This window comes from Centroberyx gerrardi, chromosome 24 (genome assembly GCF_048128805.1).
Source record: "Centroberyx gerrardi isolate f3 chromosome 24, fCenGer3.hap1.cur.20231027, whole genome shotgun sequence".
Taxonomy (NCBI): Eukaryota; Metazoa; Chordata; class Actinopteri; order Beryciformes; family Berycidae; genus Centroberyx; species Centroberyx gerrardi.
This window is the reverse complement of record NC_136020.1, coordinates 3,039,788-3,055,097: the sequence shown is the minus strand read 5'-3', so window position 1 is coordinate 3,055,097 and position 15,310 is coordinate 3,039,788. Positions and strand designations below refer to the sequence as shown.

Genomic DNA, 15,310 nt, shown 5'->3' with positions numbered 1-15,310 from the left:
GTAAAATGGACCAGAACTGCTCTCGTTTTCAGGTAATTGTCCTTAAAATTATCCAGAGAGAATCCTCTGCGAGCTCCGAAAACTGCACCGACTGGGAATGAACGGGCATAAAACAGATTTGGCTTGCGCCTCTGTTATGTTTACAGAATTGCACTGTATCTATTTTGGTAACTTTTGTTTAATCCGAGGAGCCGGCTCATACCGGAGATAGAGGGGATGGGGAGAGAGAGAGGAGGAGTGAGCAGAAAAGACGGGGAGAGAGTGAAACGGGAGCACCCTGGTGTGCTTCTGAAACAATCCCCCTTCTTGTTTGACATGCTGATTAGAGTGGATTTGGACACAAAGCAAGAATTTAGTTTCCACGGAAACTCCACCTTCCTCTGCAAAACCCCCGCAAAAACCCCTGCATCCCCCCCCCAACATCCCATCCCCCCCCCCCCAACCCGTCTGTACCCTCCTTAAAACAGAGGCTGGAGCTTGTCGGAGGAGGAGGCCTTGGCTACCTGATTAGGAATGCAGCATCTCAGGCAGCAGGCCCCTAAATTAATCTCTGAACCCCCCCTCCTCCTCCTTTCTTCACTTCCCTTCACATTTCTGTTTGGCCTGAGAATGAGGCCCCCAGCACTCTGGATAATAGTGAGTTTACTAAGCTATGGGAGGGGGTGTGAGTGCGTGTGTGGATGGGGGGGGGCGGTGTTCTACTCCGCTCAGATTCTCATCAGAAAAAGAAGGGAAAAAAAATTAAAAGCAACTGCAAACGTAATCAGTTCGCTTGGATAATTCTTCAAAGTCACTTCCGTGGTAATTGGAAAACTTTCTTCCCTGGGTTTTACATCAAGTAAAAGTACAACGTGCAGATACTGGGAAACGGCAACAATAAACGATCCTGTAGATGAGAATATTTTCAGTTTGAGGGGCTTTTTTTTTTTTTTTTTGTCCAAGTCTATATAACGTACTGTTTCCCTGGCATTTGATGTTGTTTATCAAAGTGCCTGCTACTTGTGACGTATTTAAAGGGTAATTACTGCAACGCACGAGGACACTGAAAATGCTTTCAACTGAAGGCCCTGTTGCCGGGATGTGTGCAACAAAATTTTTTCGATGGATGCACAAACAGCCTCCTTTTGCCAGAGTAACAGCACAGAAAGAAATCCCTTTTCCCCCCTCCATCCCAATCCCTACCCCCACCCGCAAACCCACTGTACTCCATAGAAAACGATAAAAGGCGGCGGCGAAATAAGAAGGGGCAGTGGAATGGAATATAAAATATTTAGAGTGCCTCTTCTTTCAGTTGTGCGAGGGTGAGCGGAGGGGAAAGCGAGATGTACTTATCTCTGCTTTGGAAGATGTATTTTTCTTCTCCAAGCAGAGGAGGAGGAGGAGGGGTGGGGGTGGGGCTGAGCGAGGATGGTGTGTGTGTGTGTGTGTGTGACGTGATGAGGCCAGTCTGGTGTGTAGGACAGCTAGAGCAGTAGTGTCTGGCACTGTGGACATAGCCCACTTTCAACTATTGAACTGAACTGCTGCCAGTGTTTTCCTCCACATATTAAATTGGATCCTTCTCCGCCTTCTCTGTTTTCTGTTCACATTAGCTTTCAAATGAAGATAGGCTGTTGTCTCTGTTTATTTGCTCTGCACATTTTTTTGCCAGTGTCTTCGAGTTTCATTTAAGTCTAACAATAGAGCAATGTACAAATAGAAAGATACATTCATTAAAGATTGTTATTATAGTATTAGTATGAGTGTTTTTTTAGTAGTAGAGTGGTAGTGCAGTATTTAGTTGAGTATGCTTGTTGCAGTAGAGACTGTCTAACAATGTTTTAGCAGTAGCTGAGAGTTTAATTATAGAGTCTGCTGCTGTCTGAAAGTGTTGTTATAATAGTAGCAGTAGTAATAGTAGTAGCAGTTGTAGTAGTGGTAAATCAGAGTGTCTAGTCACTGAGGATGCTTGTTGCTTCTGTCTGAAAGTATTTTAGTACTTTAGTAGGTAAGACTTAAGTATTTGGACTGGTGCTAATGCTCTCCTCCATATATTAAATTACACCCTTTTCCGCCTTCTCTGTTTTCTGCTCACGTTAGGGTTTTAAATGAAGATAGGCTGTTGTCTCTGTTTATTTGCCCGGTGCATTTTCTTTTCCTCAATTCCCTTAGTTTAAAAATAGAACTCAAACGTGCCCTATGTACAAATAGAATGAAATAGCTTTGAGTTAAAGTCCTGTGTCAACACATTTAGGTGTCTCTTTCTTGTATTATCTCTAACAGTGCTCTCGCTTTGACGGAAGCTGGCATCAGTACTAGTAGTAGTGGTAGTAGTAGTAACAGTAGTAGTGCTAGTATTGGTAGTAGTACTCATAGTAGGAGTAGTGATGGTGGTAGTAGTATTAGTAACCATAGTGAGACTAGTGGTAGCAGTAGTACAAGTAGTAGGAATAGTGGTGGTGGGAGTGGGAGTAGTAGTTGGAGTAGTGGTAGTAGTAGTGACAGGCTGTTGTCTCTATTTATATTTGCCCAGTGCATTTTTTCTAAATTCCCACAGTGTATAAATAGAACTTAATCATGCCCTATGTACAAATGGAATGAAATAGCTTCGAGTGGGTCAACACATCTGTGTGTCTCTTTTTTTTAAAATCTCTAACAGTCCTCTTTGTCTCTTTCTCTCTGTCTGACAGAAGCTGGCAGTAAGAAGTTGTCCTGTAGGGACGACCAAGCCCCTGTCGCTCATCAAGCCTCCCAGCCAGAGCATCGCCATCTCTGTGGTGCCGGCAAAGGCTCCCGTTTCCATGGTGACCGCACACATTAACGGACAAAAGGCGGCGAGCTCGGAGCCGCTGCAGACGTCCCCCATCAACCTCCAGACCGCCGGCAGAGTGGCGGGCACTGGAGTCCACTCCTTCAGCAGGAGAGCCGGAGAGCTGCCTCCCTCTCAGGTACTACTGCAACAACAGCATTAACACTAGCAGACTAACATAATGTATTAGCTAATCAGGCTTTATTACTACTACTACTACAACCACTATTAATTCCACTACTACTACTACTAGTACTACTACTAGTACTACTGCTACTATTACTACCTATACTATTACAACCAATATGACTACTACAACCAGTACTACCTCTATTACTGCTACAACTGCTAGTATTACTACTACTACTGCTGCTGCTGATACCATTACTACTACTTGTACTACTACCACTATTAAAATATTCCTGGGCAGTACACACATGGGTGGGTCCATTCTATACACTCAGAATTGGCATGCTGACTCCAGAAATACATATCTACTGTATGTTAGCCATGCTACAAACATTAGGTATAATACTCACATATACCGCACATTACAATGTCAACATACAGTCTCAAATCAACACAGAAATCTAATGTTGCGTACAACAAGTTTGATATTATTGTTGTTGTCAGTGATTTCAGTGATTGGCTGTATTTCCTATCACATTGCATCATTCTTCTTCCCAGTTAGTGGTCCTCATTAAAATTGAAAAGCAGAACTAAATGTAACATTCTGACATTTGAAGGATGTTGATTATGGAGAAACATTTACCCACTAAAACAATTTTATATTTACTATGCTGATGCCCTACTGATCTGTACATGGTACACAATGAAGAAGAAGTAAAGAGAGGCCTACTGACTCATATTACTAGTAACACATTAGTAAATGGAACAAACTGGTCCATGTCAAACTAGTGCTCATTTCATCATGTATGTATTTACAGTGTTGAGGATTACCAATGGTGTTAATTAGTAGCACCAAAGACCACATGAATGCACTGTGCAACAATCCAAGAAAGTGTATAATAAAAGTTCATGGGTCTGTATGGTAGTGTAGTGAGGTTTGCAGTACTCACATGTCATGCATGTTCCAGCCTGGTCTCATGCAATGAGCAAGGTGTCTTAAAGTGCAAATAACTTGCTAGAAGTTTTCTACTGCGAGTGAAAATTCTTTTTTTTAACTATGACCAAAACCTTAACCTAACCTTAACGTAATTGTTTTAGTTGCCTAAACCTAACCCAAACGTTAACGCTAACCTTAACCAAAGTTACTTTACTTACCTAAACTTACCTGTTATCTGACCTTTTCACATGGGGAACATTGTCACATAATACTTTTGTGGTGGAGGAACGTAATCTTCACATTATTCGACTGTGTCGGCATGCTCACTTAACGAGCATGCAAGATTGTATTCATCAGAGATGCAACCCTATATTTTTCTTCCTCTTCTCCCCGTTACAATTCCAGCCACACCGTCTCTCTCCTTGCTTCTGGACTCTGTATTCAGCACCATCACCTCCATCAGCACACGGCTTGGATTAGGGCTTCACGCTCAACACAGGCAGGCTCCACACTATTACAGTAATTGCATGGCCTCATAGAGAGAGGACGGCCAAGCCACAGGGCCCGCGGGCTCCTCCTTATGATTCCACTGTGCGCTGTCCATCCAATAGTATTCCCCCCATGCGATGAAATTGGGAGTGTGGAGTGGACTATGGATCGGGCTGAGTCCGTCCATCAAACGTGACATCGAAGACACCGCTGGTCTGATTTTGATGAAAATTACACTGATTGCGTTGATAAGAGCGCGGTTAAATTGTAACTGCTACACCGTACGTATGACTGACACAAAACTTGCTATACAGGTGCAGCTGTCCTTACAAATTACACTGATTGGCCTAATGGGGTCACAATAATTAAAGGTCAAAATTTCAAACTTTGAAAGGCCAAAACTGCTACACCACCAGCCCAATTTTGATGAAACTTAGAGGGATGATGCATCTTGTCACTGATTGGCCCTAGGGGCGTCTGCATCACTCATGGGGGACGACATGTTTACTGTTGCCTTGTTTTATATGAGAGGCTGTCCTCTGCCTCTGGTTGGAATGGAGAACAGGTCCGGGGCTCCAACACAGAAACAGACGCAACGTGCGATAAAGCTGCCATGTTTCATCAATGTGTCACTTTGGAGAAGCCCGGACTCGTTCCCTCCCTCCTTCATCGTCATCCGGGCTGAATCACTCCCTCCCTTGCCCTCTCTTCTCCCCCCTCTTATGGGCTGTCAGGGGGAGAGGGGTCACGCCAAGGGATTGTCTTAGCGCTCTTTATGGCTGTATTGTTTAGAGGGAGTGGGCGCTCTCACCCAGCTGCCTGCCTGGGTGCACAAGGTAATAAAAAGAAAGCTCACGGCCTCGACGTTTTTCCTGCCTCCACCAATTGGATGCAAGAGTCATAAAGCCCGGCCAATCAAAAGCATGTCTTGTTGATGTGTGGACTGAGGAGAAGAGATTTTTTATTTTTTTGGGGGGGACAGGTCCCTCAGACCACCTGGCCACTAATTTGGAGATCAATAATGAGGTGTAATTGGATTGTAGCTCTGCATGAGTGCACACATTATAGCCACATTGTTTCAGCGCAGTAGCACTTTAGTGAACTCTGAGTGCTTTACAAGTGACACAGCCTGTTTCGGCTCTGTGCCTCTCAACAAGACTCTCTGTTGAAACCGCAGGTTACTTGGCTGGCTATTACTTGACAGCTTTATCCTGATGTGTTTCTGGTTAACTTCCAACTTTCCTCCTGAAAGATGTTGATCTGTGGTAGGAACACAGTTGTAAAGCGGCCTGTATTTTGAATTGTCTGTACTTGCTTCACTTCAGCAGTGTTTTTGAAAGTTTTTTGGTAGGTGTAGCAAATAGTCCGCTATCTGCGTAACCCTCCTGTTCAGGCAGGTTTCTGTCTGGGTCATTTCTGCCCTCATTTAACATTTCATAATAATACCAAAGAAAACTACTCTGCGTGGCCTCTGACATCCAAGAGAAAATAATGGTTTCTCCATTGCGACAAAATATCACACATAACATGAAACACTGTTTTGACTGAGGAGGTGATACTGAAATGGCAGAAGAAGCTGCTGTAAAAAGCCTTTACCAGTGATTGGAGTTGCGGTTCTGCAAGCTACTATTAGCAACTCGCTGAGCAAAGGAAAAGAGAGAGTACGAGGAGGCGAATCTTTTGAAAGTACTCTGCTTCAGCAGCGATCCTGCCTCTCTTTTATGGCTCCCCATCCTGCCAGCTTCCAAAGACATCTTTATCCTCTTTAAACAACAGCCAAGGTCATCTCTTCCATCCGCCTCCAAGTCTTGTCAAAGCCAGGAGAAGGTAGATGGCCCCTTCAAGTGGCCGCTTTCCCAGTTACTGCTTTGAATGACTAACAGTAGCCTACTGAAATAAAACAACCGTGGTTTGTGAAAGATAATGTGTGAATAGGTTCAGTCCTTGAACCGCGGCTCTCAAAATGAGCCTGGTGACCACTAGAGGTTTGGAAAAATTAACCATGGTCACATTTCATAGTTCTTTCATCTACTAGTTACAACTATGAGAGAAAGAGAATGAATATCCGGAGTATAGATTTTACTCTTCCCAGTATCGCCACCCCAGCTTTACACAGTAATTTACTTAAGTCAAACTTCATTCTCAGATCGGGGTTTGGGCCAAATGGGTGTCAATTTGGCAGTTATTGTTTTGATTTTATTTGTAGGGTCCTGTTAGCCATATCTACCTAGAGTAGTTGACTTCACATTACAATTCAGTCACTTGTGCTTGTTTTACTACACATTTTACATAGTCTAGACAAAATGTAGATAATTTGTTCACATTTAGGTTAAAAGCATCAAAATTGGTCTGCGTGTACAATTCGATGCCCTGAACATTTTCAGAATTGGAGCCGTTGCAAAAATGGTACCAATCAGCCGTGGTGACCACTTTTCTTTCCACCATTATAAGCAAATGGGTTTTTCCATTTCCCATATGTCTACAGCTATGTGTTGATGGCCAAGGAATACAATAGTGCTAAGGAAAACATCAACTATTCACATCATCATGTAAAGGCAAATTCAGTGGTATTGTGTGGAGACATACAATGAGATTGCAATTTGAGAACATGGTAATTTTACTATCAGGCATATGGGAAAATGGCAATTTTGTCAGTTCTCTTAATTCCAACTCTGAAACTGTCCAGAACATCAAACTGTACATGAATACCAATTTTAGTATGCCAGAATCACAACAATTTGGCCTATTTCACCTGGACTAACAGCAATTATGAAAGTAATGGTATCGCTACTGAATCAAAAAGAGTTGTGAGCAGCTTTAATTGTAACGCTGCAAGATTTGAAGTGTGAATGTTTCACAGTTGTGACTGCGATATAGCTTTAGTACACAGCAATAGGCTCGAGAATAATCGAAAATGTCATTCTAAATCATTTAGCCTATTCATTCTGGTGTTAAGACCCAGATGTGGGCCTGATGCAGGGAGTGCATACTGGAACGGCCTGCTGAGGAACTGTATGTGCTTTATAGGCTCAGATGCACCCAGGCCTTGGCAGCAAGCACCCGCATGTGGGGGGATGAGGAGGAGGGGGGGGGGGGGGGGGGGCCTTAAGCTCTGGGGAGCAACTCAAACTGCTACCCTGGCAGGGCTGCACGGGCACCATGCCCACCAATGGGCCCTGCTGAGGACAGACAGACCAACTTATGCGTGTGTGTGTGTGTGCGCACTGCAGTCTGACAGCTTGCACTAATAGGTTCCTACACTGTACAAGCGGAGTATAAAGCTAATTAAATGGCAGAAGGTACACTAGAGGGATAAAGTAGCGAGGGGGTTAAAGGAGATATGTTGTCTTAATTTCTCCGTTCCTCCTGGGTCGACATACCAGACTTAATGAATTTCTCACTTGCACAGATAGAGCAATGACATTCAAGCTCATGGAATGCATGACTCCAAGCTTAACAGTGTTGTTATACAGGTCCGAGCTAAAAATACTTCTAATCCAGTCTGCCTGTATGCGCTTTGCACTATTGGAGATTTTTTCTGATTGTGTAAGGGATTGTAAAGTAACAGCATTACTGTTAGAAAGCAGGTTAGAGAAGCAATATCCATATTTCACAGGCTGGAGTTTGGGCACAGAGCATGAATGAAATAAAAAGCTTCATGGAGAAGATGGAGTGTGTGTGTGTGTGTGTGTGTGTGTAAGCATGCGCCGTCAGCCAGGAGCCAACGTGATGCTTTGGCCCCGCGCAGCGCTCTCTAGTGGTCGCTGTGGGAACAAGCAGTGTGCGTCCTCCTCCCAGACTCTGTAATGACCTCTATGGAACAGAACAGTGCTCTTTGATCTGCACTCTGCAAAAGAGACAGGCTCTACATGTGTGTTGATTTGCCCTAACTAGGTCTTGGCCCAGCTGTCTCCTGAAATCCAATATGCACTTGAATAAATAATAGATACAGCATGCTAAAAACAATAAATGTCCATAGCACTGGGTTTTAACAGGGTTTTTAGTCATCTTCACATCCCAAATGGTAAACTGTGTACTTTTGCATATGCAGAGACATGCTGTAAAGGTGACCCCCCCCCCCCCCCCCCCCCCCTTTTCCTCACTCATTATGATTCCCTAATTAGTCTGTAACGTGCCGCTCTTTCCCCTAGAGGAAAATAATGACAGACTGTTTTCTACGTTCAAACAACAGAGAGGATGGCAGCCTATCATAGGTGATGGCTGAAAATTGCTGCGCGTGTTTGACATGGGCCTAGTGCTGGACTTCAAAGAGGCAGCTTATAGCTCCTGCTGCTATATGCATCAACAAACCTGGCTATCAGCGCTGATGCATAACACACACACTCAGTTATAACAGGCAACTACAATCACCCTACACATTTTGAGAGCCTGAGAACACAGCAGTTTGTGCGGCATAAGAAGTTCATGTGGATGGGAATCCATTTGGTTCAGAGACATGCGGGGGAACAGGGATGATGAGGCATCAGTCCAATTCTGCATGTATACAGCATGGAAGACGGATTTGATTTGATGTGCACATGCTCTTCCCATCGGACACATTATACATACACATCACACACAAGATACATGAATTAGACAAGACTAGGGATTCACCGATCAATCAGCTACTGATCATAATTACGCTACAGACATTCTAAGTAGGTCATCAGTAATCGTCGGAGTGCCGTTTCAAAGCCGCTGAATGTATAATATGAAAAAATATGTAAAAAAAAAAAATGTTTGTATTAGTTGATCAGAAACAGTTTAATGTATTGGACAGAAGGCCTAGCCTCAATGAAAACCTTTTTCATCAAGCACACACTACCATGTAATGTTTGGATAAAATCTATGATTTATTTCCACGTGGTTGGGCAGCATTCTCATGCAGCCAAAAGAACAATCTGTTAAACACAGATTGAATTTTTACTGTTTATGCTTGCTGCGCACTTTTACAGGATGTGCTTAGTAGAAAGTCGGGCTAAAATGCATCATTTCAATCTGCGATTGATCTGTGATCAATCAATTGACACCCAAAAAACTGATAGGTGCATCCCACGCAGGACCTAACAAACCATGTTGGAAGGACAAATATAAAGTATGTATCCACTAATTTAGATACAGCGCAAGTCAGTATCCTGATTGTCACTGTCCAGTTGAGCATGTTGCCCCAGTTTATACACTGCTCATACCGAAATATTGTGGAGGGCATCAGCAGCGTAGAGGTTAGATAAGCAGGCTTGCAACCAAAAGGTTGCTGGTTCAAATCCCAGAACCAGCTGGGAAATTCGATAGGGGGAAAGTGAATGAGTAATGCTCTCCCCTCCCTAAATCCCTACTGTTCAGGTGCCCTTGAACAAGGTACTAAACCCCCAACTGCTCAGTTGCCACCAGCAGAAGATTGCGGTCATACTGGACAGCTCCCAGTGGGCAACAGTAGAAGGCTGTGGTTGTATTACGCAGGAACTGTATGAATGTGAAGCAGGATGTTGCTGGAAAAGAACATGGAGCTCAGTTGACTTTCTCTTGATAAATAAAGGTTAAAAAAGACCCATAAAGTGAAAGCTGTAAGATATTTCTATGCCAAAGGGACCTGGTTAATATGGGACTAAGCCAGGCATCTTAACCAGGTTGGAGTATGAGCTTACCGGGTTATTCTTACCCAGTTATGACGTTTACATGTGCCGACCCAAAACCAGGTTACTTCAGTCATCGGGTTAAGAATGGAAGTCTCTAAACATAGCCATTGTCAGTACGTTTTCAACTGTAGCCTGGTAGAACTGGACCAGGATCAGTGGACGGACACCTACTGTGGGTCCAGATTGATTACAATTGACTTTGAGGGCAATGTGTGCATTGTTTAGCATTTCAGTTGCTTGAACTAAGAGCTCAGTTTTCGTCTCATTCACTATGAAATTTATGCATCAAGTTGTGGCACAAACAAGCCCTTGAAAAGAGAAAAGAGCACTGAGCGAGCAAATGCCCCTTTCATTATCAATTGCAAGCACAAACTGCACACTAATCCACCAAGGTTGGCACCCTTGCGCCCTAAAGCGCCCTGTATAATTGGAGTGTTCTCTGATCTGATCTGAGATTCTTTGATCTGTTAGTCAGTATTTTATATGAATGCACAGATCAGGTTTTGGGGCATTTTGGGAGTACAACAGGTGGTGACATCACCTGGCACCAAAGATCAACCAATAGCACATGGCAATTTCAGTAGCATGCTTTTTACCATTAAATGTCAGGCTTTACATAGATTTGGTTTCGGGGTTTAGCTAGATCAGCCCAGTCACGCAGACCTGCAGTATGTTCTGATAGCAGTACAGTTCATTTTCATGTTCATTTCAATTACGAAATTTCTGAAGTTTCACTCTAGATGGCTTATAAAGGTCTTGAAGTGTCTCAAGTCTAAATTGATGTCACTTGCAGACACCCTGAGATTGTTCTTATGGATGCATGACATTTAGTTATTTTTTGCTTGATGAAAAAGTTTTTCGTTGAGGCAGCACAGTCTATGCCTTCTGTCCAGTACATTGAACTATTTCTAATCATATATTGAAAACATATTTTTTCATATTTTTACATCATACACTCAAGCTTTCACGATGGGCAGTTGGTGCTTGGCCGATCACCAATGACCCATTTAGAACTTCCCAGCAAGCATTTGACCACAACGTGCAAGTGGCCAAGTTCGACATCAACCCAAACTAGTGCAAGATCTTCACAATATGATATTATGGCATGGTAAAAATTCATATTGAAGCAGCTTTGGAAACTGTTTTGAACTGGAATCATAAAGATATTTAGGTCCTGATTTCACCAAACAATGCAGGGAGCAGCTATCGTCGTCTCAACTTTCATTTTGGCGCTATATTTACACAGGTTTTCAGTGTTGGTGTAGCCTGCTGTATCAACATCTATCAACGTCAAAATGTTTGCTTAGTTTTTCTTACCGATTATGATCAGCGGCCGATTGATCGGTGCAACCCTAACATTTCCTAAACAGCTGTCACCGCCTATTTTAAGACCAAAGTGTTCTTAAATGACGGACACATGTCTCTGCGTGTGTTTCCTTGAGGAGCTGACAGGATTTCACTCAGCAGTGTCTTTTTGAGAAACTGGCTACATGGTAGAATTAATCACAGCTTGGCACTGCAACAAATATAAGGCCATGGAAGAATATGATGGCGCACTAAGCCTCTCATCCCAAGAGAAAGATAAACCAATGGTAAAAAAAAAAAGTCTTTCTCACAGATGATACATGTCTGTGGCAGCTCGGCTCTCTCTCTCTCTCTCTCCCTCCTCTCTCGCTGTCGTTCGCTCTCATCCTCTCTTGCTGCGTATGCATTTCCTCCTCCCCTCCCTGCTGTGAGTAACAGTGATGACAGGACAAATGATAGCAAACTCAGACCCTGCTAGCCCACGATCCAGTAAGGAGTTGATATCCTTCTCCTCTATATAATCCCTCCATCTCCTCCCTCCCTCTCTATTGCTGTCCCCATCTCCCCACCCTGACCGGCTATTATCCTCTCTTATTCTGTTGGAAAGTCAACTTGCATCTTTTCCAGGAACTATTTTTTCCAATACACAAACCTAATGTGTTACTAGGATAGTGTTGTCTGCAAAAAGTTGCGTATTGATTGGTCTTATATTTCAATATTATCATTTCAAGTACTTTTTATCAGCGCAACTGACTTGCATGTGATAATACAGTTTGTTTGCATTGTGTTGGTAATGGCTATTAAGGGAAAATACACTGATTTAATGGCTACCAAATGCACTGTTTCTTCAGCTTATTTCCCCATCTTAATCTTGTTTCTGAGATGCTGTACTACAGTACTGTTTTCCATCTCAGTTATGTGATGTTTTGGCCATCTGTCAGTCTGATACAGCTCCTTCACCAAGATTCACTTTGCCATCCTGCCATTGGAACTAATGGAGAGCACTATAGTGCGACAGGACTGGTTTATTAAGCTTCTGGTCAGGACCCCAAAGTGGGTCATGGTCCTTCTCAATTCTCCTATTCATGCATTTTTGGACTTCCCAAACTTTGTGGAAATCACAATATACCATCATGCACATATTGATATCTTCTGAGTCAGCCAACATAAGTTGCACTAATATAGCAAGTGATGCTATGTCAGCCATACTTATATTTCAGCAAGATTTGAATGTGAGGGTATGTCATCACTTTTAACACCCATTCAAGACTGGGTCTACCCTTCAACAGCAAGTCCACAAGATCTCAGGGTAAGGGATCAGGGGCTGCTATACTTTCTAAGCCTTAAGTTGATTTTGGGTTCAGCAGTGGTGGCTATCGCTGCTCATGCTAACTACGCAGTTCTTCTTCTATTTATTCCAAACAAACCGGAAACATAAAACGCATCACTTCCTGTGCACCAGAGGATTTTTCCCAGGAAAGAGCTACCAGACACCGGGTGTTTAGAACGGCAAATGGAAAGGATTTCACAAACTGGCTACAGATTGAATCACTGATATGTTATAGCAATCCAATAGGGAGTAGAAAAACTGACATTTATTTATATGAAAAGGTGGTGGATTATTTAACAGCTACGATCCTTTCATGGCTGTTAAATAATGATGATCCCAGAAAATGGATTGGATACTGCTATTTTTTTTACCAAGAGAATATGTGGTAAAACCACACAGTTAGCTTTTAGTTTTAAAGTGCTGGTGTACTGTAACTTTCCTCTCAGTGATTATCCACACCTCCTGCATCCTTGGCCTGCAGTGAATCCCCAGCTGGTAATTGGGGTGAAGAGGTGTTCTTGTTTCTGTTTGTGTCTTTCCAAGCAGCAACAGTCTGCTGGCAGACAACAACACATTGTCTAGGGAAGCACAGGGAGTGTATATGCTGAAAAGCTGAAAAGGGTTCTGTCCCCTGCACCGGGAAATTGCTAAACACTTTGTATTGGGAACATAAAGGAGCCGGAGTATGATGAAAGAGGAGCCGGGTGTTCCTCCCTCTCTCTCTCTGACAGTTTATCTCTAATGGACCTGTGATGCTGGGCGGCTTCTAGACTCCCAGCACACACTGCTGCAGTCGCTGCCACATTTAAAGCCATATCTTAAAATGACAAAATGACACCCTCAACCCCCCTAGCTCTATCACACCGGGTTTGGGAGACAAGGGAGGGGGGTTGGGTTTTCAGCGTGCTGCAATTGTGGCTTAGTGCTTTTCTCGCAGATGGTATTGACTTTGGTATTTGGAAAAGAAAATTCATTTGAAAACCCAGAAGGAAAACAGGAAATCGCTGGTCCAAGGTTGCTGTGCTCACACTCAAGAGGAGGCCTAAGCGAAGGTGCTTAGGTTTGAGAAAAGAGGCAGCAATTACGAAAATGAAAGCCCTCGCACTGCAAGAATTTTCATCTTGGCTGTTGCCATGGGAACAGGCCTTGGCCACCCCCCCCCACACACACACACTCCCGCGCCGCCCCCCCCCCCGTTCTGTTCTGCAGCACAATGGAACGAAGGGATTTCACAGAAGAAGAAAAGAGGGACCGGTTGAGTTGTGTTCCAAAGGGGAAAGCTAAAACTTTCCCCCCCTATCTTTTTTATTCCTTTCTTCTCTCAGAGAGGAGAGAGAGGGGGGCTTAGCGGAGGAAAACAACAGAACCAGCTGTGGAAAAAGGACAGTGTGGGGAGGAGACGACACAACTTTTGTAAACCACTAGCGCATTTACATATCTACGGCATCTTACTTCCCGACTTGTACATGCAGACCAGAGCGTAGAAGCCAGTTGATTTTGCATTAAGACATTTTACCTCCGAATAAAAACACTGTTTAGTATGTTTTCACCACCAATTCTTTTGCTCTTCGTCCTTTCAGGAGGCCTCTACACTTCACCGTAGTTTATGTCTGTCTGGCCATTAATATCACTGTCGCTGATGGTTTGACCTTGGCCAAGCCGGAGTAGATGTCAGCTGATATATGGGCTGGACTTTAGCTGCGTAAATACCATTGTCTCGTAATCCTCACACCGAACACAGTCAGAGCCCCAGCTATCCTCGCCCTTATTTCACTGCAGTGAAAGTGAGAAAAGCTCCCCTCGTATTGACTTCTCCATCAATATCTGTGGGTCACGCAGCCAATTCCACCTGCCAAGGCGAGGCTTTATTTTCCACAAAGAAAGCAGAGTGAAATTGTATAATTCACGGACGCCGCAGCAGTTTTAACTGTGCCCTTGGGCTTTAATTTTCCTCTTCGGAGTGAGTGCGAACAGTGAGGTGTTATTCTATGGATGCTAATCTGCTAATCAGATTCTGTGGCGGGCTTGTTTGTTTGATTTGGTGGAAGGGGTGGGGGTGAAGGAGGGGGGTGGAAGATTTGCCACAAACATCAAGTAGTTTACAGCGGCGGTAACACGAGGAGGTTTGTTCTGAAAAACATGCTGTTGTTGACAGCTTTTAAAAGCTCCACTCGTTCGTTAGGAGAGAGGGAGGGTCTGGCTGTGTGTGTTTTTTTTTTTTCTCTCCTCCGTGTTGGGCGACAAATAAAGAGCGAAAAAGAGAATGTTCTTTGGGAGAGCTGCTCTAACGAGAGGTTTGGAAACACTGGAGGGCCTATAGCGGCATTCTGACATTTTCCCATGGAGGATTTCCATGCAAGGTTTAATTAACCGCATACGCTAGCGCTGGACTTAATGAGAACGGTCTGAAGCAGCCTTGGGTTTGAGGTTAACCCAATGCCCCAGTCAAAGAAACTCCATCCAGAGAGGTGAATTAAAGCACTGTAATGTAATATAGCCTCATCTTTGCAGACGGGCTGACAGTGATTTAACGCAAGATGACAAATGAAAGGTTGAGAAAGGCCTGCCGATTCTCATTACACTCCTGCCTGCTATATTAATAGAAATATAATTGTTATTCTTGGATATGAACTGCTGGTTCTTCCTCCTCCTGCTCTCTTCCATGTGTTGTAGATCAGTACACTGTAGGAGGAAAG

At 43.6% G+C, this 15,310-nt stretch overlaps 1 protein-coding gene across 1 annotated transcript in view; it reads left to right on the top strand.

Annotated features, from left to right (window-relative positions):
- phf21b (PHD finger protein 21B) overlaps positions 1 to 15,310 on the top strand; it is an 85,930-nt gene that overhangs the window by 55,171 nt on the left and 15,449 nt on the right. Inside the window, exon 2 of the mRNA XM_071915771.1 lies at positions 2,670 to 2,927. Within this exon, the coding sequence (XP_071771872.1) occupies positions 2,670 to 2,927 (258 nt within the window). The remainder of the gene's footprint in view (positions 1 to 2,669; positions 2,928 to 15,310) is intronic.